Consider the following 26,720-nt stretch of genomic DNA (forward strand, 5'->3'; position numbering starts at 1 on the left):
TTATCACTCTTACCTTGAAAGGAGTAGGACTGTGGTTCTTTTTAAACGAGAATCAGAGCGGGACTATTCATTGAAGAGGACAGGATTCACTCCTATGGAAAGAGCCATCAATGATAAAAGTAGTACGTTTTTCACAAGTGAAATATCCTTAACAATGGAATACATTCACTTAATAAAGCAAATGTCTGCAGGTAGTCCAGGCCGCACATCTCTGATTGCCTCATAATGGAAATCCCAGCATGTCCATTTTAAACTGTTTATCTGATACTTGGTTAGGGTTTAGCCAGTCAAGGTTACAAACTGCAGTATAACGTGGAGTGATGCTATTTATGATCATTCTCAAAAACATTAACCAATCGAAAAGTTAAACAAACAAGTAGTTTTAAATCATTACCAAGGTCCAGTTGTTTGAATAGCCTATGTACCCTTACAAGCTCCAGCAAAGCTGGATTGAGGACAATCAGATAAGGTTTGTCGACCAGATCATAGTACATACCTGGTTCAACGCTTCACGAACACAGCCCTTTTCTTTGGATACTGTTGATTACGTGGAGTTGTTTTGCATTTTGTTGCTAAAGTCTATGAATCTTACATAATCTGTATGCAGTAACTATACTCAGTGGTTTCCTCGACTCTCCTGTGGTATATCTGAACTGATCATGCATTCAGAGCCTAATCCATGAGTGGTGGTTGTGAAGAAGCAAATAAAGCTATGACAAACAAATAAAGTGTCAATGTCCACTCAGAGTCCTGCCAATTCCTCTATGGTTCTGTCAAAATGAGTCCCAGATCATCAGAGATAGTTCATCAAAAGGGCATTCCCGGACGATCCGGGGTGGGGATGCCAACTTGCGTAAGATGGGCATTTCCGCTTCTCCGGTGTTGCAAAGAGATCCAAGGGTGGATGACACCACCGTCGAAAGACTAGGTCGAGTGTTGGTTGGTGTAACTGTCACTCGTGGGTGGAAGACGTGGATCGGCTAAGGGAATCCGCTAATATGTTGGAGACTCCTGGCAGATGAATGGCAGTCAGGGTGACGTGGTGACTGATTGCCCAATCCCAGATCGACTGTGCCAGACGAGACAAGGGAGGAGATTTGGTTCCGCCCTGTTTGTTGACATAGTGCATACTGGACGTGTTGTCCGTTTGGATAAATACTGACACCCCCTTGAGCAAAGGATGGAACGACTTGAGTGCTAGAAAGATGGCCATCAATTCCAGCCGGTTGATGTGCCAAGAGCACTGAAGCAGCGTCCATTTGCCTTTGATCGTCAGTACAACAAATGCCTCTCGCGCACATCCAGATAACATGAAAGTGTATAAGTTCTCCGTCTTGATAGACGTAAAAGATGTGATTACAGCTGCCAGAGAAACACAAAGAATATCTGTGATGTTATCTTCATTTAATGTTCAAAACTGCCAGCCGACACGTGTTTCGTCCCGGGGATGTCAAGTCACATGAATCATCAGGGCTGAATCGTCAAGGATGTGACGTAATAGGTCGCTAGGCCGATGATAATTCCAACCCGGCCCTGCTCAGAACCAGAAGATCGCACACGCCTCGTTACTGTTGACCAGGCGCCGTAGGTATGTGAAAAGAACTAAAGTGAATTGCCTAATTTCCAAATCAGATTGTTTCGCCCTGATTGAGACAGAGGTTTGGTCGCAGCTTCCAAGTAGCAAGCACGTATCTTGAGGGTGGCTAGATCGAGTGCTTTAGGCTCTCGGTGTATCCCTTGCCACAAAGACAAATCCATGGGCCAATGGGTTTAAAGGTATTGAAGGTAACTCCTGTGGTTATCAGTCCCCATGGATTAGTGGAAGGGCGGTGCCCAATACGATTTCAATGTGATCTATAAGCACACCTCGATCCTGATGAAAGGAGCCCCGGGTGCGCGGGCTCGCACCGTCTCGTTTGCCCCGAGTCGGGGAGAAGAGGCGGCTTCTGATTATGTTTCTCGATCGCAACTCCGGTTCTGGGTGCTGACCTGCCTTTGATCGACAGACCTTGAAGGTGAGCACCCCACCCTTCTAAGGTTGCGTCCGTCGTCAGCGTGAGTTCCGGAGCGGTGGTGAGGAAAGTAACCCCTGCAGCGATGTTGGACTGTTGCACCCACCACTGGAGAGCCGCTTTCATGCGAGCGGTGACACAGACTATGTCGTTGAAGGATCCGGTGACTTGACGCCATTGCCCGTCCACTTCTTCCTGAATAGGGCGAGTTTTCAATCTGCAATTCGGGATCAGAGAAATGCATGATGATGCCATCCCCAGAAAAGACTTCAAGATCCGGACTGAAACAGACTGTTTTGTGCAAATACAAGACACGAGGCAAAGTATCTTCAGCTGAAGCTCGTGAGACACAAACGCTTTGGCTACGGAGGTGTCCAGGGTAGCGCCCAGAAAGGTTCTGCAGATAGCTGGGACAAACTGGGACTTCTCGATATTGATTGAAAGGCCGAGGGAGTGGAAGACCTTCTGACAGTGTTGAGTGTCCCGAACCAACTGGCTGCGAGTTTGAGATTTGAGAAGGCAATCGTCCAGGTATGGAAAAATTTGGACGCCCTGGGGCCGCAGGTAGGCTATCACAGGAGCTAACACTTTCGTAAAGACACGAGGGGTGGAGCGTAGGCCAATAAGCAGCACCCGGAACTGGAAGTCTCTCCTTCCCACTCGGAAGCGCAAGTACTTTCGATGACGTGGAAGAATTGGCACATGAAAGTAAGCGTCCTGGAGGTCGATGGAGGTCATGTAGTCGTCTTGGGAAAGAAGACGCAAAATCTCCATGAGCGTGAGCATACAAAAGGATTGGGATTTGAGATATTTGTTCAGCACTCGTAAGTCCAGAATCGGACGCCAGTCTCCTGATTTCTTGAAAATATGGAAAAAACGTGAATAGAACCCCCTTCCTCTTTGAGACTTTGGAACCACTTCGATGGCGCCCTTCATAATCATAATCCGAATTTGTTGGAACAACTCCTTGAGGTGGGGTGGAGGCGGGCTGGATGGAGGAGTGGGAGGTGGAATCTTGACAAACTCCAAAGCATGGCACTTCGCTACAATGTCCAGAACCCAACGGTCTGAGGTGATGGAGGACCATTGAGAAGAGAACAGGGAGATTCGACCTCCAACTTTTGGGGGGAAAGGCAAGTCATTGTCGTTTAGAGGTAGATCCTCTATATGCAGACTTTCCTCGATAGGATTTGGAGGACTGCCGACGGGAGGACAGCTGCTGCTAGGAAGAGTAGCGCTGATTACCCTGGTTATAGGAACAGTATGTTTGATGAGATCCTCCACGAAAATTGGAGTTGGTGCCGCGTCCACGTGCGCCACGAAAAGGTTTTTTTCGGAACTGTAAGGTCCCTAAAGAGCGAGCAGTGTTGGTGTCCTTTTTAATAGCTTGGAGAGCCTCATCAACATGTGCTCCAAAGAGTGATTCTGCATCGTACGGCATATCAAGGATCTTTGCCTGTACCTCTTGACGAAACGAGGTGGAGCGGAGCCATCCCTGTCGCAGCAACACAGCTGCCCCTGCAAGCTGTCGGAAACCAGTCGATGCGATGTCTACTGAGCAGTCTAGGATCTCCTCAGCTGCTCTCTTTCCGTCCTGCAAAATTTTCAAGGCTTCAGCCCTGGAGGGCTCCGGGATGAGGGCTACAAGGGCAGCCATGTCAGACCACATCTGACGATCGAATTGCCCTAGAATAGCTAAAGCATTCGCTGCTCTCACCGTGGTAGAGGCCATTGATGAAAATTTCCGCCCAATGGCGTCCAGGCGATGACGCTCCCGATCTGGAGGAGCTGTAATAGGTGATGCTGGGTTCCTTGAGCGTCTCTGAGCAGCTTGGGTGACCACTGAATCAGGCTTCGGCTGCATAATCAGGCACGCAGGGGAACCAATGGGTGCCTTATATTTCTTTTCTAGGCGAGGCATTTGTGCAGGGATGGTATTTGGTGTCTGCAAAAGTTTCAACCTTTCGTTCCATATGAAATCAATAATGGGGACTGTATGGACCTGCTTAAATGGCTGATTCTTAAAATCATACAGAAAACAGTCCTCTTCTCTTTGGACTCTTGGCAGTTTAAAGCGTTGAGCCGCTCTGTCCATTAACTGATGGAAGCTGGCAAAGCCCACTGGCGGAGAATCCCCAGGCGTCACTGGAAGAGGGGACGGCGTCTGGATTTGGTAGTCATCCCAATAGGCCATGGTGTTGTCGTCGTCATCATCCTGGACTTCGCCCTCTTCACGATCAGGGCGAACGTCATCCTCGTCATCGGCATACACAGTAGTGTGTATCCGGACTGACGTCTAGACTTGCGGGGACGGTGCAGAAGGTGGTGGTATTGGATCTACAGGAGGAGGTACTATAGGCACAGGTGCTGCTGGTACTGGCGAACCCTGATGTGATGGGGGAAATCCCCTTTTATAATCCTCCAACATATGTTGTAGGTTAGAAAGGAGAGACAGAGGCAGTGTCGCTGTTGGAACCTGCACCGCTTGTTCTTCATCCTGAAAATAGTTCTCTTCAGGTTCCTCACCATAGTCCTGGCACTTAATGACTAATTCCGAAGGACTGCGTGCTGCCCTAAAAGGGCCACCGTCTTCCTCTTCTGAACCAGAGTCCTCTTCAGAGCCAGTGGCAAACAATGGCGAAGGTGGCTGCTTGTTGTCTGGAATAGACAACTGGTCTACCTAAACCTGGCGATGTTGGTGTAGTGGGCCGACGTTGGAAAGACCAGAACCTGACATTGGAAGTGGCAGCAATGGCAACGATGCAAAAGAGGAGGTAGTCACCGTCGACGAAATCGTCGCCGACTTAGCTGATGACAACGGCAGAAGCATTGACGAAGAGGCAGATGAGGATTCCGTCGTTGACGGAGTCACCGTCGACGGCGCGGTCGACGATGATGAAGATGCTGCCGTCGACGAAGCACTCGTCGACGGGATCGACGACAAAGATTTAACAGCTCTCGTCGATGAAGATGTCGTCGACGACGAGAGAATTTTCTTTTTCATCGACGAGAGGATAGGTATCGTCGACGAGACAGGTCTAGAGCCCATAGATACCTTCGTCGACATAGATGACGTCGACGTAACCGTCGTCGACGAGCTTCCTGGCTGCTTTAGAAGTACTAGACATAAGGCTGTCAGCGTCAGAAAGAGGGTTATCCTTGTCCTTAAGTCTCTGCAACCAGAGGAGGAGACGACCCTCCCTGTCTTCAAGGATCTTAGTAGAAAAGGTCCTGCAAAACTTACATTTGCTCACCTCATGGTCCGGGTAAAGACAATATATACACTTGCTGTGGGGATCTTCAGAGTATAAGCGCAGCTTCTCACAGGAAGAACATGGTCTAAATAAAGACTTCTTACTTGAAGACATGTCAAACACTGCAATCCAGAAGAAAAGTTGAGAAAAACTGAGCAGAGCTCAGGGAGACTCCCTTCACAAGACGTGCGGTAGAAAATCTGAGAGACTGAGCTCTGAGGAGAAGGTTCTGGAGGGGTGCATGCACCTGATTGGCTGCAGTTTGGACTAACATAATGACATGGATATGTTGCAAGTGTTTTTCTCTCTGCCATGTATTCCTATGTAGGAATTATGTCTTGGTATCTCTATGCATTTCTACTGTGTATTTTTATGTGTTATGTTTTTACATACTTATGTTATTAGCATCTTATTGCTATGATATTTACTGTGGGACTCCCACTTCGACGACGGGGAATATTCAAGCATGTGAATCAATGAAAGACACCCCAATACTGGAGAAAAAGAAAAAGAAAAAGAAAAAAAGAAAGAGAGAGAGAAAGAAAGAGAGAGAGAGAGAAAGAGAGAGAGAAAGAGAGAGAGAGAGGGAAAGAGAGGGAAAGAGAGAGAAAGAGAGAGAGATAGAGAAAGAGAAAGAGAGAAAGAGAGAGAGAGAGAGAGAGAAAGAAAGAGAGAGAGAGAGAGAGAGAGAGAGAGAGAGAGAGAGAGAGAGAGAGAGAGAGAGAGAGAGAGAGAGAGATATATACCGAGATATACCTATATGGTTTCCACATATATGTTTCCGGGGTCCGGCGCATGGACGGGAATATTCATGTGCTTATGACTATTGATAAGGATCCCCTGGAAGAGAATGTTAATATCTGGAAATAAACAAAGTGATCAATAAGGGGCTGTGTCTTGGCTCCTTCACCGTGACAGAAGGGTCTGATTAGTTAAAAAGAGAAAGACACCATTCTGTGATCCCAGATCTTTCTGTGATCTGTAGCCCACCTTCAACTAAAAAGTTAGCTATACTGTAGAGGTTTGATTTGACGTAATACCTAGAGCATGCTGCCCTACATATGGCATTATTATGGAGTTCCCACATCTGGCCCCATTAAATCCACTCCTGTCCCTCAGAATTACTGATACATGGGTACCAATCACTCCTATGTGTGGAGTTAACAGGTTGACTAAACAATTGGAATTATTGGCAGAATTGGTAAATCTGGGGGATTTCCCTCGTAATTCTTGTAAATGTAGATGTACATGTATTTATATAGCGCAAATCGCCCACATCGCAGGCATCTATGCGCTTGCTTAGGGAACCCGTCCTGGTATTCCCCTGTGAGATACCCCTACAAGGTGAAAGCCAGGCATCCCGCCACGAGGGGCCGTTGTGGAGATTAAGCAAGCTATTGCCCAGAGTGTGAACCCGTGAGTCGAGTAGGCACCGGAGCGAGAATTATCGAGTCCGTGGAATTATTGAGCCCAACCCCCATCGGGGCGGGGAATTGAACCCTGGTCCAGGGCCGATCTCAGCTTCCGGGTCTACCGCCTCTAACCCCTGAGCCACACTTCTCCCATGGATCTTATAATGTTGACAGAGCTGGTAACTTGTTAATAGCCTCAACGAAATTATGATGGACCTTGTAATGAGGCCTATCGAGGCTGTTGAAGTTCAACAAAAGTTCTGCTTGTTTGGAACAATAAGAAGCAATCAGCAATCCACAGTGGATACATGTACAGTAAAAACATTCAGAAATATTCGCTTTGTGAGGGAAGCTTGCAATGGCATGATCTATCTAGTTTTGAATGTGCTTTATAACACAATATACATAACTTGTCTAATGGTGTGATTCCATTTGGCAGATAGTGCAGACAGGACAAATCTCATTTGATAATCTTTCAAGATTTCACAATCTTAAATGTTTTAGCACAAACAGAAGGGGGAAACGAGAACTGAGCCAGAAATACCTAAAGAGATCTGCTGTGCTAATCTGTTCTCAGTGAAACAAACAGTGAAATGAGGCACAAAAGTATTGCCAGAAAATACGGGAAACAACAGAATCTGATGATATCGGAGTGGTCAGTGGACATTACTTAAAAGGCCTGAATGTAGATTTTACCTTTCCAATCTCAGTTGCCCAAGAAATTGAGATTTGGTTTGGCACTGCCGACGACATCCGAACTAAAGAAGTGATATTGAGTGGGCGTCCTTGTCGCTTCTGCTCAATGCCATTTTTGGGTGGTGGTGCATATCCCTTTGTAAAGAAAAAAAAAAGACGAAAAAATAAAGTTTACTTCCAGGTTATGTAAATAAGCCGAAATCATCTCACATTCAAAACATGTTAAATGTTTTAAAATGTTGGTAAAATATGATGTACTTTTTCTCAACCGGAAACGCATCATTATTTGTGAATGTATTTAATATAAAAAGATGCCTTTGTGGATTACACAAAGTCAACACTGAAAGCACACTAAATATTACCATTTATAGCTCGGGAACAGTACATTGCAAAACGGCAGAAGCAAGATTCTTAAAGCTATATAAAAATGCTTTACTGGTGTTATTAATATTACTGGTCCAGAGCATAGTAGAGAGCAGGGTTTTTCAACGCCAGAGTAAGGCACAGCTGGACTCAGAAGAAAACTGTGAAGGGGTAACCAGAAGTAGAATAGTTCAAACATGTGGAAGCCACAGTTTGAGGTATCTTACTCTTACATACTCATATTCACCAACTATCATGTTGGAGGTCATCTAGACGCCGAAGCTAAATGTGACCTGCGCACTTGAAGGTAAAATAAGGCAGAATGTGATATGCGAATCGTATGCCTATTAGGCACCTTTCAAGGCTTTTGTGTCCTGTTTTACGAACACTTTATCGTTGTGGGCTTGAGCGCTACATTTAAGCGAGCACAATTACTCTTAAACACACAATCAACATATGCTACAACTAGTTACTAAATTATCTGCCCCCACTTTTGCACTGGTTTGCTCATACTGAATCTAACTGAATTACTGCAAGCCACTGAGATATATGATGCAGACTGCATCACATACCCCAATGGCTTTATTACCTTGACACTAAAGGCTAGACATTAATGTAATGTATTAAATATAACCAGCATGTTATTACTACAAAGCAAATTGCTGAAACAAATATGCAAATTTGATTTCGCTCTTGTAATACTTAATCTAATTTTTGCTGATGCTAATCAAAAACTCAGTAAGCAGATATTTTTAGAAATAGTTCATTAATACCTTAGTAAATAACAGTAACAAGCACAGTCAAAGATAATGTGTCTGGACTTTGCTGCTGGGCATCAACCGATTTAATTTGCCAATGTTTTTTCATAGTTGGTTTGTATGTACATATATACACACAACAGCCATCTTAAAATGGAGTTTCATAAAACAAATTTCATTAAAAGAAAGTTTCATTGTATGCATGGCATCCATCTTGTAATGATGTTTCTTATTTTTCTAACTTCACTAGAAGACCCTTTGTAGGAAAGTGCATCTTTTTGACATGGTCACCCCCACTTTTTGCCTGTTATCTGAAGCAATTTTGACAGAAGAGCACTGGGTTCCTGCTATCCAGGCCAGAACGCTTTCCCTACAACTGTACAATTGTTCCCCCAATTGCCAATATCTTTAGCACCATTTGTAAGTCCCAGGTAACTGGCACTATCTAGGGCAAGGAGGCTAAAGAGGGCCCCTAAGAGCTGAAGCACATATTGTGCCACACTAAGGGAACCCTCAGTCCCACCATGCAAACTGCCATTGCATGCAGAGAAAAGTGAAGACCCAACATGGCACATCTCCTGTATGCCATGCCTGCATACACTTCATGCAGTATAGGTAAGTCGCCTCTACAGCGGGTCTTACTCGATTCTTAGATATTACAAGTGAACTGAGAAGCCATTTTCAGTACTGTGTAGGAAACTGGTATTTATTAGTTCCCCAGCTACACGTCCGCACCCGTCACGGACCAGAGAGGCCGGGCTGGGGCCCCCTCTTGGCTCTAGTGCACAGAAAGAGTAAGTAATTAACCCCTGCGTTCCATCAGCCTTTCTCCACTTTCCTCATACTCAGAAAGACAGCCCTATCATCATATGGTGAACCTATATGATTGTCCACAATCCATTCATCAGTAAGCTTCAGTCTACTAGAAGGAGGAACTGATTTTCCCTCTTTTTTCTGGACACATTAGTTGAGTGTCAAGCACTGGGTTTGTTATTGACAGGCGTTGGTAGGTAGAAAAACAAGATTATTTAGACAATTGTCCATAAAATAAAAACTCAATTGATAAAATCATTAATAGCCCCTTCCTAACTAACCATCACCCCCTACCCCACTACAGTTTATCATTAAAATTGTGTTTAACAGACCGTACAAACCGAGCAATTCCATCCTCCACATGAAAATAGCACATTTCTGACAATAGCTCCACCGCTTTCCTCCTATGGCGAACATCGTATTTAAAAAAGAAAAGTCTTAAAAATGTAATTTGATTTACAAAATAAAATACGCTGTCCATAAGTGTATACAGAAGGGAGCATTTAACTTTCACGGGGCACTATTATTCTGCACCCTGGTCCAATGTGGGCAGGATGAATAGATTGAATTACATCCCACCCTAACTCTTAATATTTCATTTCTCAAACCTGGGTCTGGTAACTACAATAAATAAGGGAAAACGGTGTCCTGGCACCGTGTATAGATTGAAAAGCTGATGGAAGGTTTCTTGCTTAGGGACAATAGTTCAATTGATTCAGATACTAGAGCAACAGATTCTCTCAATGCATGCTTGCCTGGGAAGGGGAACCAAGATGTAATTGTTCTACTATCTGAATGTAGGTTCCTAAGGGAAATTAGTCTGGTTCTTGCGGCCTTTGCCCACATCCTTACACTACATTGGATCTCTTCCCAGCGCAATTTGGAAACTTTAAATCACCCTATTATAACCCCAGAAGTGTGTTTTTATTTGTATAGCCCAACATTCATCCCAAGAGACATCAAGGCGCTAAGAGAGCATAATCCTGAAGTGGGGAAGACAAATGTAATCAGTTTCAGGGTGAGGCATCAGTGGATAATCGGTTGCTTTAGTTATAGTCTAGGAAACGGGGAGGCTTTTCATTTCTTCCTGAGAAGCGGATATTCCTCTGTTGGTGGTAAGTCTAGTGGAAGTTCATTCCATTGGATGGCTCCAAGTTTGGAAAAGGATCGGTCTGCTGCCCTAACTCAGGATCGGTCTGCTGCCCTAACTCTTTTGGTCCATTTGATCTACGCCAGGGCCTGATGGCAAGACCTCAAGTTTCCTGGGGGAGCGTAAAATTCTATCTTGTCTTGCAAGATATGGGGCCTCTCCTGTGTAGCGCTCTGTGTGCGTAGCAAAGGAGCTTGAACTTGGCCCTTTTATGTACTGGCAGCCAATGCAGCTCCCGTAGACTATCAGATGCCGAGCTAGGCTTGCTTTTATTGCAAACCAGCCTAGCAGCTGCATTTTGAACCAACTGCAGGTGAGAGAAGAGAAAGTCATGCATACCCACACAGAGCGCATTCCCATAATCCAGTCTGCTAGAAAATAGGGCCTTAGTAATAGATTTCCTGCAGTTTAAGTGGATCCAGGAAAAGAGTCTACAAAGTAGTTTCAGTGTAGCTAAGCTTTTTTCACACAGCATTCCTACTTGATCTTGCATGGACAGTGCCAAATCAAAAAGGATACCCAGATTTTTGGCAACTCGCTTGGGTTCGGCTCCCAGCACCCAGAGCCACCAGGTACTGTCCCAGATTAGGTGTGCTCCACCGAAAAGCAGAATCTCCGATTTTACTGCATTTAACTTTAGACAGTGTTCTGTCATCCAAGTTGCTAGCTCAGTGAGACAGTTAAGTTACTGTTGGTGTCCACATGCTTGTCATCCAGGGAGATTAGTAGTTGTGTGAGTATCTTAGAGCAAGAGTAGAGCCCAACATATGAATGGGACAGAATAGAAGGGGTAGTGCTCATCACTCCCCAAGGCACCATGGGTCAGGTTGCACTGTCTCCTTATGGCCTGACCCATGGTGCCTTGGGGGGCGTGATAAGCACTACCCCTTCTATTCTGTCCCATTCATATGTTGGATCAAGGGAAAAAAACCTCCTCCAAACAGACCTAGTGGAGTTATCTTCCCTTCGTAAGCCCTTAACAATTGAATATGTGAAAGCCCCCCAAATCTAGTATTAAATCTTGATAGACAGCTGGCCTGCAATAGGGCCTTCTGCTTGGTGCCATCCCAGTGTGTACTCCAATTCAGATTCCTCCTGAAGGTTAAGCCCAAATAGCTATATTGATCGACTTGCCCTACCTCCTGTGTGTCTAAGTGCCAGGTTACACTCTTTGCTTTTTTTTCAAAAACCAAAATCTTGGTCTTTTCCAAATTAAAGTGGATCTGGTTCAGCTTGCTAGAAGTTGCCAGGGCATTTAGTTTCCTCTGCAGACCAATAGGGATATAATCCAGTAATACCAGATCGTTTGCATAAAGCAGACAGACAATGTGCTGGTTTCCGATTTTAAGGGGGAAAATAATTAGATTGGGAGATAAAAGTGGGATTGTCGGCCAAAAATCAGCTAAAAAGCAGAGGTTCTAAAACCACTTCTGGCGCAGGCCGTCAATGGGAATTCTTGGTGATAATCGACCTGACTTATCTAACTTCAACTAAGCCCAATTACCAGAGTGCAAGGATTGAAGTGCAGTAAGGAGGTTTTGCTCGAGGTCCGAAGCAGCAGGTTTCCCCCACAAGATATCACTATCAACAGAATCAAAGGCTGTCCGGAAATCAAAAGCACAGCCTTCGAATTTCCTCCAGGGCATTTCGAATAATGGCCCATAATGAAAAACAGTGGTATATAGTGGAGTGACCATCTCGAAAGCCCCTCCTTTTCTATTGGAATTCTCTTGGTTTCAATAGCTAAGTCATAAAGATTGGCTAAAATAATCTTAGAAAAGATCGTTAGTGAGATATCAAGAAGTCTAATAAGCCTATAAGGTGTAGGGTCAGTACCACTCGCTTTTTTAAAAATAGATTTCACAAATGACTCTTTCCAGGAAAAGACCGGAAGAACAAGTTACTTACGTTCAGTAATGATATATCTGTAAGAAACATTAGTTAGTTATAGATTCCTTATCTTGGAATTACCCCCAGGCATCACACTGAATCCGGAAAGTTTTTCCGTCAGCAGAACCTCTGCATGTCGGAAGGTGGCTTCGGTCGGCTCTGCGTCCGTCATTGGCATCGTGGTCGCCAGGATGATGTCGCAGCAGCTACTTAGACAACACTCTTGCGCGCGGAGATCAGTTCTGTACACTACTTTCCGCACCAGAAACGCTGAACCATGCAAGACACGGACCACTGTTGCACAAAACTAGGGCCCAGAAAGGGCATCCTTAAGACTAAAAAAATCTGTTCTCAGAACGGGGAGGATGGGAGGGCCAGTAAGGAATCTATAACTAACTAATGTTTCTTACAGATATTTCGTTACCGAAGGTAATTAACTTGTTCATCTGAAAGAAACACGTTAGTTATAGATTCCTTACCTTAGAATAGGACTGAAGCAATACCAACAATGGAGGTGGGTCTGCTAACCAAGATCACACCAGAAAGTCCTGTAGAAGAGAAAGGCCAAAGAAGTCATCTCTCCGGACTTGATTGTCAAGGCAGTAGTATTAGTTGAATGTGTGCAACGTAGCCCATGTTGCTGCCTGACAAATGTCATTCATAGGAACTCCCTGTCACTAAGCAGTAGTTGCTGCCGTCGACCTGGTGGAATGGGCGAGCAGCCCCACTGGGGGCTCCTTCTTTGCAATGAAATAACCGGCTTTGATACACAAATCGACCCATCAGGAGATAGTCTGCTTGTGTACGGCCCAACCTTTTTTGGTGCCCATACAGCCAAAAAAGAGCTGGTCATCCACCCGGAACTGTTTTGTGCGATCCAGATAAAGGGAAAGTGCATATTTTGGGTCCAGACGGTGGAGCCTCTCCTCCTCTTTCGAGGAATGCAGAGGAGAAAAGAAGGTGGGCAAAGTGATGGTCTGCCCGATGTGAAAGGCAGTGCCAACCTTGGGTAAGAAAGATGGACAAGTCCTGAGAACCACCTTGTCCGGATGGACAGATAGGAAAGGAGGCTTGGCTGAAAGGGCCTTGAGCTCACTCACCCATTTGGAAGATGTGATAGCTACCAGAAAAGCAGTTTTAAGTTTCAGAAGCCTTAAAGGACAGTTGTGAAGCGGCTCAAAGGGAGCGCGCATTAAAAAAGTTAAGACTAGATTCAAGTCCCACTAAGGCATAACAAAGGGGATAGGAGGAAAGAGATGAGTTGTACCTTTTAAGAAACGATTAACAACTGGGGACTTGAAAAGAGAAGGCTGATCTGGAAGCCGAAGGAAGGCAGAGATAGCGTAAAGATAGCCTTTGATAGTGCCCAGAGCAGAACCCTGCTGGGCTAAAGAAAGAAGGTACAAGAGAACTTCAGAAAGAGGGGCAGAAAGGGGATCCACAGCCTTTGCTGTTCACCATGCCACAAACTTGTTCCACCAGCAGGGGTATACCTGCTCAAAAGAAGTCAACTGCCGCCGCTCAATCTCCACGCAAGGAGGTGGAGGCCGGACAGGTTCGGGTGGTGTTGTTACAGTAGATCCTCCCGAAGAGGCAGCCTGATCGGAGGATCGATCGCCATGTTGAGCAGCTCGGGATACCAGTCTCTTCATGCCCAATCCAGAGCCACAAGAAGGACTAGGGCCCGGTCGCGTCTGATCTTCTTCAGCACTCTGGGCAGAAGTGGTATAGGTGGAAAGGCGTACAACAGACCGCAACTCCACTCGCAACAAAAAGCGTCGCCTAGCGAGTGCCACCTTGGAAATTCCAACGCGCAGAATTGCTGACATTGTGCGTTCTCTTAGGTGGCGAATAGATCTAACCAAGACTCTCCCCACTGTCGAAAGAAACCTCGCACCACCTCCGAGTGAAGACGCCATTTGTGATCCATCATGGACCTGCGGCTGAGTTTGTGTGCCCTGGCGTTCAGGGAACCTGCAAGGTGTTGAACCACCAGGAATATGCCCTGATGTTCCAGCCATGTCCAGAGGCGGAAGGCCTCCTGACATAGGGTCCACGACCCTACCCGCACTGTTTGTTGCAGTATCACATGGCAGTGGTATTGTCCGTGAACACCTGCTCTACTCTTCCCCGGACAGAGGGAAGGAATGCCTTAAACGCAAGACGAATCGCCTTAGCTCCAAAAGGTTGATGTGGAGCCCGGACTCCCCCGGAGACTAGAAGCCTCTGATCCCCACCTCTCCCATATGGCTGCCCTTCGCAGAAAGGATGCGTCCGTCACCACTGTGTACTCTGGTTGGGGAAAGGAGAAGGATCTGCCGTTGACCCAATCCTGTTTCGTGAGCCACCACTGCAACTGTTGAGCAGTGCCCTCCAAGATTTGGACACAGTCGGACAGATTCCCCTGATGCTGCGCCCACTGGAACTTCAGGTCCCATTTCAGAGCCCACATATGCCACTTGGCATGATCGACCAGCAGGACGCAGCAGGCCATGAGGCCCAGCAGCCTCAGGGTCATCCGGACCGAAACCTGAGGCTGAAAGATCGGAATTATAGCCCGATTATCCCGGACTCGCTGTTTGGGAGGATAAATCCGAAACTGAGTTGTGTCCAGCACCACTCTGATGAAGAGGAGCTTCTGACAGGTGTGACTTTGGCACATTGACTGAGAACCCCAGCGAATGCAGGAGGTCAGCCGTAGTCTGGAGGTGGGAGACGGCTGCCTGGGGCGATCCTGCCTTCAAAAGCCAGTCGTCGAGATAGGGGAAGACTGGTACCCCTGACCTGCGCAGATGAGCTGCGATCACCGCCATCACTTTCGTGAACACAGTGGGGCGCTGATAAGGCCAAAGGGGAGCACGGTAAACTGAAAATGCTCATGGCCTACCGTGAACTGAAGGTAACGCCGGTGTGCCAGCAGGACGGGATTTGAAAATGTAAATGTAAATGTAAATGTATTTGAGCTTATATATAAATAAGCGTCCTGCAAGTCCAACGCTACCATCCAGTCTCCAGGGTCGAGGGGAGACGAGACCTGAGCCACCACTGCAACTGTTGAGCAGTGCCCTCCAAGATCTGGATGCAGTCGGACAGATTCCCCTGATGCTGCGCCCACTAGACCTTCAGGTCCCACTGCAGAGCCTGCAGGACGCAGGAGGCCATGAGGCGCAGCAGCCGCAGGGTCATCCGGACCGAAACTCGAGATGGAGGCTGAAAGATCGGAATCATAGCCCGAATATCCCGGACTCGCTGTTCGGGAGGATAAACCCGAACCCGAGTCGTGTCCAGAATACTCCGATGAAGAGGAGCTTCTGACAGGGAATCAGTTGTGAGTGACTTCGGCACATTGATGGAGAACCCCAGCCAATGCAGGAGGTTGGCCGTAGTCTGGAGGTGGGAGACGACTGCCTGGGGCGATCCTGCCTTCAAAAGCCAGTCGTCGATATAGGGGAAGACTGGAACCCCTGATCTGCGCAGATGAGCTGCGACCACCGCCATCACTTTCGTGAACACCCGAGGGGCACTGGTAAGGCCAAAGGGGAGCATGGTAAACTGAAAATGCTTGTGGCCTACCGTGAACTGCAGGTAACGCCAGTGGGTCGGCAGGACGGGGATGTGGAAATAAGCGTCCTGAAAGTCCAACGTTACCATCCAGTCTCCAAGGTACAGGGCAGACAAGACCTGAGCATGGGTCAACATCTTGAACGTCTCCTTCCGGAGGAAGCCGTTGTCGTCCCCGAGATCCAATATAGCACGCAGGCCCTTGCCCTTCTTGGGTGCCAGAAAGTAGTGGGAATAGCAACCACAACCTACTTCTGGGGCTCCCATGGCCAAGAGAGACAAAACTTCCTGCTGGAGAAGTGCCAGGTGATCATCTGACAAGCAGTGGTATTGAGGTGGCAATGGCTGGAGGGGTATCCTCGAACGGGAGGGAGTAGCCCCTTCAGACTATTTGCAAAACCCACCTGTTTGACGTGATGGATTGTCAGTGGGGGAGGTGAATGCGAATCTTGCAGCCCACTGGCATTTGATGGGCCTGAAAGGTCGGACTAGGAGGGTTTGGAGGTTGCTGCAGAGGAGGAGTTGGTGGACTGGTCCGCCCGCTGGCCCCCTGAACCACGACGTTGGTTCCCACATCCCCGGCCGCGCGAAGGTTGGGAAACTCGCTGCGGCCTTTGGCTCTGGGAGGGACGTAGTGGGGCACCCCTTCCATAGCCACGAAAGGGGTGAACAGCAGACTGCGCTGGGCGTCTGTAGAGGCCCATGGACTTGGCCATAGCCGGGCGGAGAGCCCTGGAGCATTGTACGGTTTATCGCCAAAAAGGCGATGACCATCAAAGGGCATGTCCATCAAGGTGTGCTGGACATCCCCCGAACAGCCAGTCGATCTCATCCAGGCATAGCGACGAAGGGCTACAGATGTGGAAATTGTCCTGCCTAGAGAGCCGGCGGTATCCAGCGCACAACGGATGGTAAACTTAGCAGCATCCCTCCCAGCGGCTACAGCCTGGGAGAGCACTGTCCGGGCCTCCTCCGAACACTGACGCAGCACCTTCGCAACTGTATCCCACACAAAGTGGGAATAACGGCCCCATCGACATGCAGTGTTTACCGACGAAGTCCCAAGCTGGCGGAACAGATGATGGTCCAGCTTCTTGGATTCCCTTTCCGATGTAGCAGTAGGGAAAGCGCTTTTGGAAGTTGAGGCTTTGACCACCAAGTTCTCCAGGGTGGGGTGTTGGGAGAGGAAAGTGGGGTCGCCCGGATCCGGGCGGTGGCGTCAGGCAATCATCCTTTCCACGGGTGCCCCGTGTTGGGCCTGGACCACGTGCCCAAAAGAATGTCGGTAAGGGCCTCATTAAACGGCAGCAGGGGCTCCGAAGAGCTCGTTGCCGGCTGAAGCACCACTGTCAGGAGATTAGTCCTGACCGCCACCGTAGGAAGCTCGAGGTTGAGGGCCTCGGCCGCCCTACGCACCACAACGGCGTATAATGCTCCCTCCTATGTAGCCACGTCAGGAGGAGACAACATGCCAAGGTCAGGGGATGTGTCAAGATCACTGGCATTCCCCAGTTCCTCTCTCCACTCCTGCTCAGATTCCAGCTGATCAGTTAATGGGTCACCAGACCCCTCCCAGTCCTCTTCCTCACCCTCAGGTTGCCAATCTGGCTGAAAAGGGACCCCAGGAGTGAACAGGGGCACAAAAACCCCACTCTGTGCCGGATCCGGCAACACCGGACCAGCTCCGGGTCCACATCGGGATGGAGGCTGGGGTCGACGCCGGCCGGGGGACACGACCAGCTTCGGTTGAGGTGCCGGAGGAAGCGGAGCAGGTGGAGTTATAATAAGGTCAACCAGCGTCAATCCAGATCCAGGCCCGGATCCAATGGGGGGCCTGCGGTGCTGTGGCCTGAGCCGACGGTGGAGGAGGCCTTGGCCCCCCAACCGAGTCCGCGGGGCCTGAATGCGGCCGGCGGGTTCGGGTCACCTAAACATGACATGCATCGCCTCGTAAAACTTACGAAGTTGGGCGGGAGTCGCTCCGGGTTCCGGGAAGGGAGGAAAGCCCAGATTCGACTCTTCAACCTCCGCGCACAGAGCCGCAGGAGTGGCACCGTCCGCATCCCTGATGCTTCTCCGACTTCTGTTTAGCTTCGACTTACCAAACCCAGAGTGCGAAGACTTCAATGACTTGGGCGAGTGGTGATGGCTCCGCGACCGGTCCCTCGACCTTCCTCGCGACCGGGACCTCGAAAGGCATGGAGCTGACTGCCGGCGCTCAAGCAGTCTTCAGGACCGCTCCTGCAAAACCTTCAGAGCCATCGACCGGCAGTCGGAGCATGACTTAGGGACGTGGTCACGCTCCAGGCAAAAGAGGCACAAGCGATGCGGATCTGTAACAGACATCATTCGGTTACGGGAACCCCATGCCTTGAAACCGGGCATCCCTCGTGCACCAGGACTCACAGACTCAAAAAAGAAGTCTACAAAAGTCTCTCAAAAAAGTCAGTCAAAAAGTGACTGGAGGTACCGCTCTCCCGGATCTGCTTTTGGCTAGCACCGAAAAAGAAAGAACCAAAATGAGCGTGCGAGGGCGGCATCTAAGTAGCTGCGGCGACGTCATCCCAGCAACCATGAAGCGAACAATGGATGCGGAGCTGACCGGTGCCACCTTCCGACATACAGAAGTACTGCTGACGGAAAAACCTTTTAGAATCCAGTCTGACGGCAGGGGGTAATTCTAAGGTAAGGAATCTATCACTAACGTGTTTCTTTCAGATATGGCAAACCAAGTAAACAAGGAAGAGTAAACCATGGCCTACCAATCACTGTTAGTCTTAATTATTACAGCTGGGATGTTATTGGGCCAGCGGCTCGGGAGAGCTTTTCTCAATCGATAACGGCCTTTACTTTCTTTATTAAAAACCATGTAACAGTAAGTTTTTGCCTGAGAATTTTATGGGGTCTATCCCCTGTATAGGTCTGTCAAATAAGTAGCCCACTGAGCCTCCGGGATCATACAAACAAGTCCCTACTTTGACCACTAAACTCATTGACCTTTGCCCAAAACTTTAGCTGATCTTTGAGGAGGATAATTTCCTGCATCTCATCCCACTTACTATGGTAGAAGGGGACTTTTTCTGTCTGCACAAGAGATTTATACTGACGTTTAAGTTTAACCAGCTCCTGGCAGGTAAAGTGTCTGGATGACACCTAATGCTCCTAGCTCTCCGTCTCACCAATCGTTTCAACTTTTGACAATCAGAGTCGAACCAGCCCCCAAGCCCCTTGGGACGAGATTCTGCCCGCACACCCTTCTCACATAGGTTTACTGTGATGAGACCCAAAACTTGTTGCACCATATTATTGTACCACACAATGACATCATCAACATAGATAGGGGGATATCGATCTTTTCCTCTAGTTGAAGGGTGGCTAGCTGTGGAGATGCAGCGGCATCCAAACGTGTTGTGAGCCTACGGGATAGGGCATTCCTAGAGGCAAAACCCTCTCTGGAGACACTGGCTCACACAGGTTAAGGACTGCTGTGATTGTCCAGTGATCACTACCCTCACATTTTACCACCTCAAAACTCTTAAAAAGATTGAATTGCCAAAGAGACTTGAATATGTAATCAATAGCGCCTAAAGATTGTCCCCACCGGAATCATTTGTAAATTGCCCATTTAAATTAATCAGACCAGCCATTGACTAAACACTTTAGCCTCCTTTTTAATGATACAGGGAGGAACCTGCGCTGGGGGAATATTATAAGAATCCAAAACTTCCTCTAGCTGCAGATCCAGCTGTACAGGGTAGAGAAGAGCATTAACATTCCTGGCGTTATCACTGCTTCAGGATATTTTGCTACCAGACACTGGAAAGGGGATTCAAATAATTTCAGCCAGCATGTAGATTACGTTGGAATAGTGCACCACTGAACTTCTGTCCCAAGATACACAATATATCGACACGAGTTTCCTCTTTTGTTTCTTCTTTATTCAAATAATGGTAATGCAAAAAACTCCAGCTAACGCATTTCGTTTAAGAGAAATTGAACTTCTTCAGGGCTTAAACACAAGGTTGATGGCAAATCGATCTGATCAAAGACGGGCCGGAGACTAGACATCTTAGAGACGTGGCTGAGGTAATGATGATAGGCCTGTGCCCGATAGGATAGGGTAATGATGATAGGATCTGTGCCCGATCATGGAACTATTCCACATTTGACTGAAAGCAGCATTGATGCCCACAAAGGAAACCATGGGGATATAAAACACGTTACCATTAATTTACTACCATTTTCGTTACCCCATACTGGATTTGTGATCAACCTAATGTTTAAGCCCTGAAGGAGTTTAATTTCACTTGAGCGAAACTCGTTGGCTGGAGTTTTTTGCATTACCCTTATTTGTATCTTGGAACAGAAGTTCAGTGGTGCACCATTTCAACATAATCTACATTCTTGATGTGCGTTGCAGTTGCACCCAACAATGGCAGGAGCAGGATTTGTTGTGCACCCTCTTATTGGTTAATGCAAGACATTTCACATAAGAAACGTAATAGTGAGGTGCGGTCCGCCGTCACTTTATCCTTTTCTAATTCCAGCCAGCATTTCCTTTGCTGATGTTCTTCTTTATGAACATATACAAGTAGGAAGTATCTGAGAACATTACACCCACTTCAATCACTGAAAACTGCAGACCACTTGATACATTTATAACCTCTAATAATCTCTTGATCACCTTGGTAGATATTAACGTTAGAACACCAGCAGAAGTTCTCCCCTTACCCCGGGTCTGGCCATTGCTATTCAGTGCAATAAAACCTTCTACTGATTGGTCCTCTCTCATCCAGGACTCCTGTTGGAATTCCAGATGGTAGGGTTTCAAACTTTCTTCCAATTCACCACTGTTCTTCAAGCGTTCGAACCCATGGATATTCCAGCTCCGGATTCTCAGGTTTGGAGAGGACCCCTCATTTAAGGGGAACTAGGCCTGGTATTCCAGTCGCCATCCTTTAAAAGGTGCTGCAAGGGAGAGAACCTATTAACCTGAACCCATACTGATTGCTTAGGCAGTGAGAATAATCTATCATTTACTATAACCACTCTTAAAACAGTAGGTGGTTGGCTACTTTGCCATGTACCGTCGGGCCTTAGAGGAGGATCATTGGACAGCAGATAATCCGCTGATATAATATCAGGCGGAATAGAGCCCAACTGGGGGGCAGATGGCGGAGGGCTCTTTTTTCAAGGTATAAGGCTTGTACGCCTGCCTTACATAAGTAGTCTTCAGCCTTAAGCACTAAGTTTGCGATACAGGGCGAAATAAAAGACTCTAGAAACTTCTCTACCTTGTTCTCGAAGTTGAAACCCAACCGACGTTAGATCCATCAAAGATATCCCTGAAAGGGAGGGAATTTGGTGAAATATATGGAGAATTTTGGAGAGATTCAAAGGTCGAAGTTTCTTTGCTTTTTACCCCTGACGGGAAATATCCAACAATAGCTCTGAACTCACCAATTGCGACCTGAGGGAGGATTCAAAAGAAGAAAGGAGTTCTTTATGGGATTTAACCACCTTGCTGCGGGCTACTGGGTCTTTATTATTAGGGGTGGGACGGACTACCAGAGGTGAAGGAATGGGGTCCGACCTGATTTTAGGCCAAGATTTTACATTTGGTTTTGCACTTTTGTATGAGGGTGTATCTACAGATCTGTCAGCCTGGGGCCTCGAGTATTGGCCTTGGGGCAAACATTGTTACTGGCTTTCCTTTTCGTACAGGCTTTGGGGGTTGTATTAAATTTAGACAGCCTCAATTAACTGGAGTGGACATGGGCAAGAAGAAATATAACGCAGACGCCAAACATAGTAGAGTTAGACAACATATCCCACCAAGTTACAAACCCCATTGACAATATGCACTCACCTAGTTTTACACCACTTCCGCGGAGCCGCATTTGTACCCCAGCACAAGTTTGGAAATCTAAATGTGGTGCTCGGCCCAAACAGCCCAGCAGTATTACTGCCACACCACAGGAGCCATTCCTGCAGGTTGCAGAATTGGTGGCTCATGAACCCTCAACGATACCATCAACACACAAACCCCAATGTTAACAAACTCCTATCTAATCTAGGGTCATTAGGGCTTACTCAAAAAGTTAAAGGCCCTACTCACTCGGCCAGCCACGCCCTGGACTTAATCTTTTCCAGACAATCATGTTAGGCCCATATTCTTCAGGCAAAATGCAGTTGGACAAGGGTGTTCCTCGGAGATCATGCCTTAGCCTGACTCTGTTCGATATATATATGGCCCCGCTGGCAAAGACCGCAGAGCAATTCGGCTTTGAGATCATCTCATACGTTGACGACACCCAGCTTATGTTTACCATGGGCCCAGACCTAGAATCAGAGAAAGAGCGCTACTCGACCGGAATGATAGCAATCCTAACTGGACGACTGAGAATCGTCTCCAGCTTAATCCAGGAAAAACTGAGATTATGCTACTCGGTAAAACTCCGGCCATTTGGACAGACAATTGGTGACCCCACCAACTGGGTGTCATCCCCGTGCCTAAACAAAAGGTAAAAAACCTAGGCATAAAACTGGACCAAGCCCTAACAATGAAAGACCATACTGTTGCCATCACAAGCTCCTGCTACTACAATATGCGTCTCCTGCGCAGAATGTTCCCCCTTCTCCCCACAAACGCCCGTAGAACCCTGGTCCAAGCAATGGTGATCAGCAGACTGGACTGTGGGAATGCACTACTGGCTGAAATGGGTGATACCCTGCTGTCAAAGCTGCATGTGGTCCAGAACACCGCAGCTAGACTTATTCTTAACCGCCCTGCCGCACCCCTTGTGCGCCCCTGATCAGGGACCTGCACTGGCTCCCAGTGAAGAGGCGTTCCCATTTCAAAATCTGCTGCCTCACGTATAATGCCCTGAGAGGCAATGGTCCACTCTATCTTTAAAAAAAACGTACTGCCTACATTCCCAACGAAAGTCTTCGATGAAGTACTCAATCTCTTCTGTGCGTACCCCAAATCCGTCACCCCTGCACCGGGGGTAAGGCTCTCGTACTGTGCCCCACAGTATTGGAACAACCTGCCCATAGCACTCCGAGAGACCCCCACATATAGCAAATTCTGGAAACAACTAAAAGCTTATCTCTATTAAAATACCTGGTCTGCTCCTCCGGCCATGTATCTGCAACAGCGCTGAGATGGTCCTGGTTGATACATGCGCTATAGCAAATAACACTAACATAACATCAAGCATAGAGGATTAGCTATTTTAATTACCTAGGAGTAACTTTTAGTCCTGGCATCTTCAGTTAAGTAGTTCTTGCCTCAAACTTAGTAGACCAGCATGAGAAATATGCAATCTTTCTAGGCCTAGGGGAAAAGGGACTATTTCTCCTCTTTTTAAAATGTAGAATACCCAGTGTGTTACTGCTGCTATGTATACGGGGGACAGGTATGGGGTTACAATAGCACTCTTCTTCAAGCTGAGGAAAATCATATTTGCTGAAGTTTATTGTACCTCCCGCTGTCTGTACCCCCAGTTTTGTTTATTTTCTCAGAGATAAACCAAGGCTATATTGCAGAAAAGGTTAATCTGGCTCCCCTATTGCTATGGGTCAGTGTATGGGCTAACCCAGAGTCGTTACTTTTAAGGGATATAATTTTGGATTGCCTAAACTGGGATCAAGGGATCTTCTATCCTGTGGCTGAGCTACATTTCTTGACTCCTTGGGGCTATCGTCTCTGATTACGGATCCTAGAAATATTGACTTAGAGGACAAATTAAGGGTTAAATTCAATTTTCTGGAGCACTGCGAGGAAGTAAGATTGAAAATTGAACCATCCAAACGAAGTGATGGCTTATTATAAAACTCTAGCATCAGAGGAACCGGCTATTTATTTAGCATTAGAACTTACACATCGGGGGAGATCCCTTCTTTTCTGTTTCACAGCTGGTACGATCAGGCGTCTTTTGTGTTTTAATAGAGTGTCTGATTTGTTGGGAACGCAGCACTGCCTTGCCCATGTGACAATGGTACTTAACAATAATTGCTGCACTTTATTTTTCTCTGCCGTTTTTATAATTTTCCACATAAGCACTTTCTGAAACCTATAATAAAGAACCTAGAGCATCCCAGGCTTAGAATTATTGAATTCACCTGACATATGTTTTAGTTTTTGTTCCTTTTTTAAATCGGCAATTAAAACCAGAAACTCACTGGATGTGTAATCTCAACCATTCTATTCTTTATTGGCTTGTGTTAACTTTTATAATTTATAAACGTCACTTATCAGCTGCCCATGATATGAATTTTACGAGTGGGAAAGAAGGATTAAGGTGATAGGTGATATATTTTAACCATATTAGATGCTAATTTACCAACTAGTGTTTTCTGACTGTTATTCCTCTTTTATAAGTGTACCTGAGTGTGTAATCTTTGATAATTATTTGTATTTATGTATCCATTATGTAGTTTCTTTGATGACCTAAACAAGTTGAATAAAGATCTATTGCTTGATTGATCAGCATATCAAGGCAGGAGGCTTCCAAGCCCCCTGCCTCCTTTTGATATGCAACTCAAGGCTTCCCCAGACAGGGAAACGCCATCCACTCCCCCCCCCCCCCGGGCACAATTGGCACGAGGACTGGTGGGAAAATTAGCTAGGTAGAAGGTGTGTCCCTCTCTGAGGCTCGGTCCACCCCTAAGATGGTCGACCTGATGTAGACACAGCTTTAGAATTCCACCATCTTACTTTTGGCGGAATCAGGCTCTCTGGGTCAGGGTTGTGCTCACTTCCCACAGGAAGTGTTCATATAGGGGTTGAAGACACCCTAAATGTAAGTAGCCATTGGCTAATACCTGTCGCTCCCCTTAATGCCCCAAAATTGAGTATTTAGGTGGCACCCCAGACACCAGGGACTTAGATTCCCAGATCAAGAAGAGAGGATAAAAAAGAGTCACAAAAAATAGAAGACTAATAGCAGACTTTTGGTGCCTACACCAAATCTCGACAGCCGCGAACCACGACTCGTCCTTTAGCTGACCAGCTTCCAAGAACCCATGGGAGATGGGCAGCCGCTCACAAATTGCCAGCAATCTCTTAGAGCAGAGAAGCTACTCCCCAGCAGTCCGCAGGCACCGAAAAACAAAGTCTGATTTCACAGAGTTGCGACTCACTAGCCAGCCCATGACCACAGCCCTCCAGGAAGACGTACCCATGATCTGTCCCCCCACCAAGTGATAGTGTACCAGAACCAACCGGAACCAATACCCATGGTACCGGACCCTAGGCAGCAAACAAAGATCGTGAGAGTCCAGTCGGAATTCCAACGACACCAAGACTGATAGGAGTTATTTTCCTAAACTGGCTTGTGTGTCTCATTTACTCTCTGTGAGTACAAAAGCTTAACCTACCCTCTAATAAGCCTGCTCGCCCACATTACCACAAAAGAGAGCATTTGGGTTATCGTTTGTGCTTCTGTAAACCAATTGGGGTTTGACTGTACTATTTACACACTGTACCCCGCTTTGGTCCACTATATAAAGTTCCAACTTATACATTGGTGGTTCAGCAGTGGACTTTGCATTTGCTGATACCATTTGGTCAACAGGGGACTCCACAAAGCAAATCCACAATGAGCAGTAAAACAATATTTTTTGAATTTTTTTGAATTTTTGTCGATTTTTCAAAATTACTAAGCTTGGACTGTTAGGGCCTTGGTTAAGTCCCACAGACCATTTGTATCCTAATTTTTATAAAAATCCCATAGGCCTTCAAAACGTGTAGTCTGCTAGATTTTTTTCTAATTTTCTAAAAAGTTCCCAATTGATCCAATGCCATGTCTGAGACAGAAGGTAGTGGCCAGACCTCGAGGCCCTCGCTTTCGTCCACTACACAAAAAGAGCCAGCTTTCTAAAAACCTGCTGTGCATGCGCACAGCGGGAGTCAGTAGTGGCCACATCCAGCACTTTGGTAGTAGAGGGGACGGGAGAGGGGGGTGAATCTGGGGCATTAAAGGTGAACAAAAAACAGTGGAGAGTTTATCTAAGGGCATAACTCAAAGCTGCAGAAAACCTTCCACGAAATGTCATGGCTCTATAGGCACCCCACTCAAGCAATGCCAAGTTCCAAAATATGCCAGCAGCTGCTAAAACCCACTCTTTTGTACTGGGTGCATGTGGTTATGTGTTTGTACATTTATTGGTAAAACAGGGTCTCTGGCATCAGGTACATCTGTTGGATGTAAAAATGAAGGCATGGTCACTGCACTATTGAAACTGCATCACAAAACATGAAAAAAGGGCTCAGCAACTCTGGGAAAATACACAGCTCTAGCTGACTTTGATAATAAACCTTTCCTAAAGTTAGAAATCTGTGTCGGTTTTGTAAGTTCTACTTTTCTAAATTTGATGAACAAATTTTAAGCACTTTATATTTTTTCTGTCTCTATATAACTAGTGGCCAAGGGACCGATTTACAAAGCTGTGAGTAAAAGTCTCTAATTTATTACCATAGGTTTTCTCATACATTTGGAAAAGATCTACAACTTCCATTTCATAAACAATCCAGTAGCTACCCTGGATACGTGGTAGATTTCTAGGAGTGCTTCAACTGTGAAAAGTAATTCTTTATAATCCCTAAATCCTCTTCCCCAAATTTACAGTTTTCGGTTTGTGATAATTTCAGACAGGGTAAATAACAGTGATTAGACATTTTAGAGAAATTACATGTAGGAATTACCATGATAAATCATGCATTTTATTTTCTGGTAGCATGCAAAACCTCTGGCTGGAATACCACTCACCAGTGGGGTTACTACTAATGTCCAATGCAACAGAAT

At 46.7% G+C, this 26,720-nt stretch overlaps 1 protein-coding gene across 3 annotated transcripts in view; it reads right to left on the minus strand.

The window, feature by feature from the left end:
- The window catches only part of PIAS2 (protein inhibitor of activated STAT 2), a 515,220-nt gene that overhangs the window by 311,629 nt on the left and 176,871 nt on the right, over window positions 1-26,720 (minus strand). For all 3 annotated transcript variants that reach the window (XM_086960351.1, XM_086960352.1, XM_086960354.1), the window contains one exon: window positions 7,375-7,509. In XM_086960351.1, the coding sequence (XP_086816477.1) occupies window positions 7,375-7,509 (135 nt within the window). The remainder of the gene's footprint in view (window positions 1-7,374; window positions 7,510-26,720) is intronic.

The sequence above is a fragment of the Lissotriton vulgaris genome, chromosome 3_1, assembly GCF_964263255.1.
Source record: "Lissotriton vulgaris chromosome 3_1, aLisVul1.2, whole genome shotgun sequence".
NCBI classification, from domain to species: Eukaryota; Metazoa; Chordata; class Amphibia; order Caudata; family Salamandridae; genus Lissotriton; species Lissotriton vulgaris.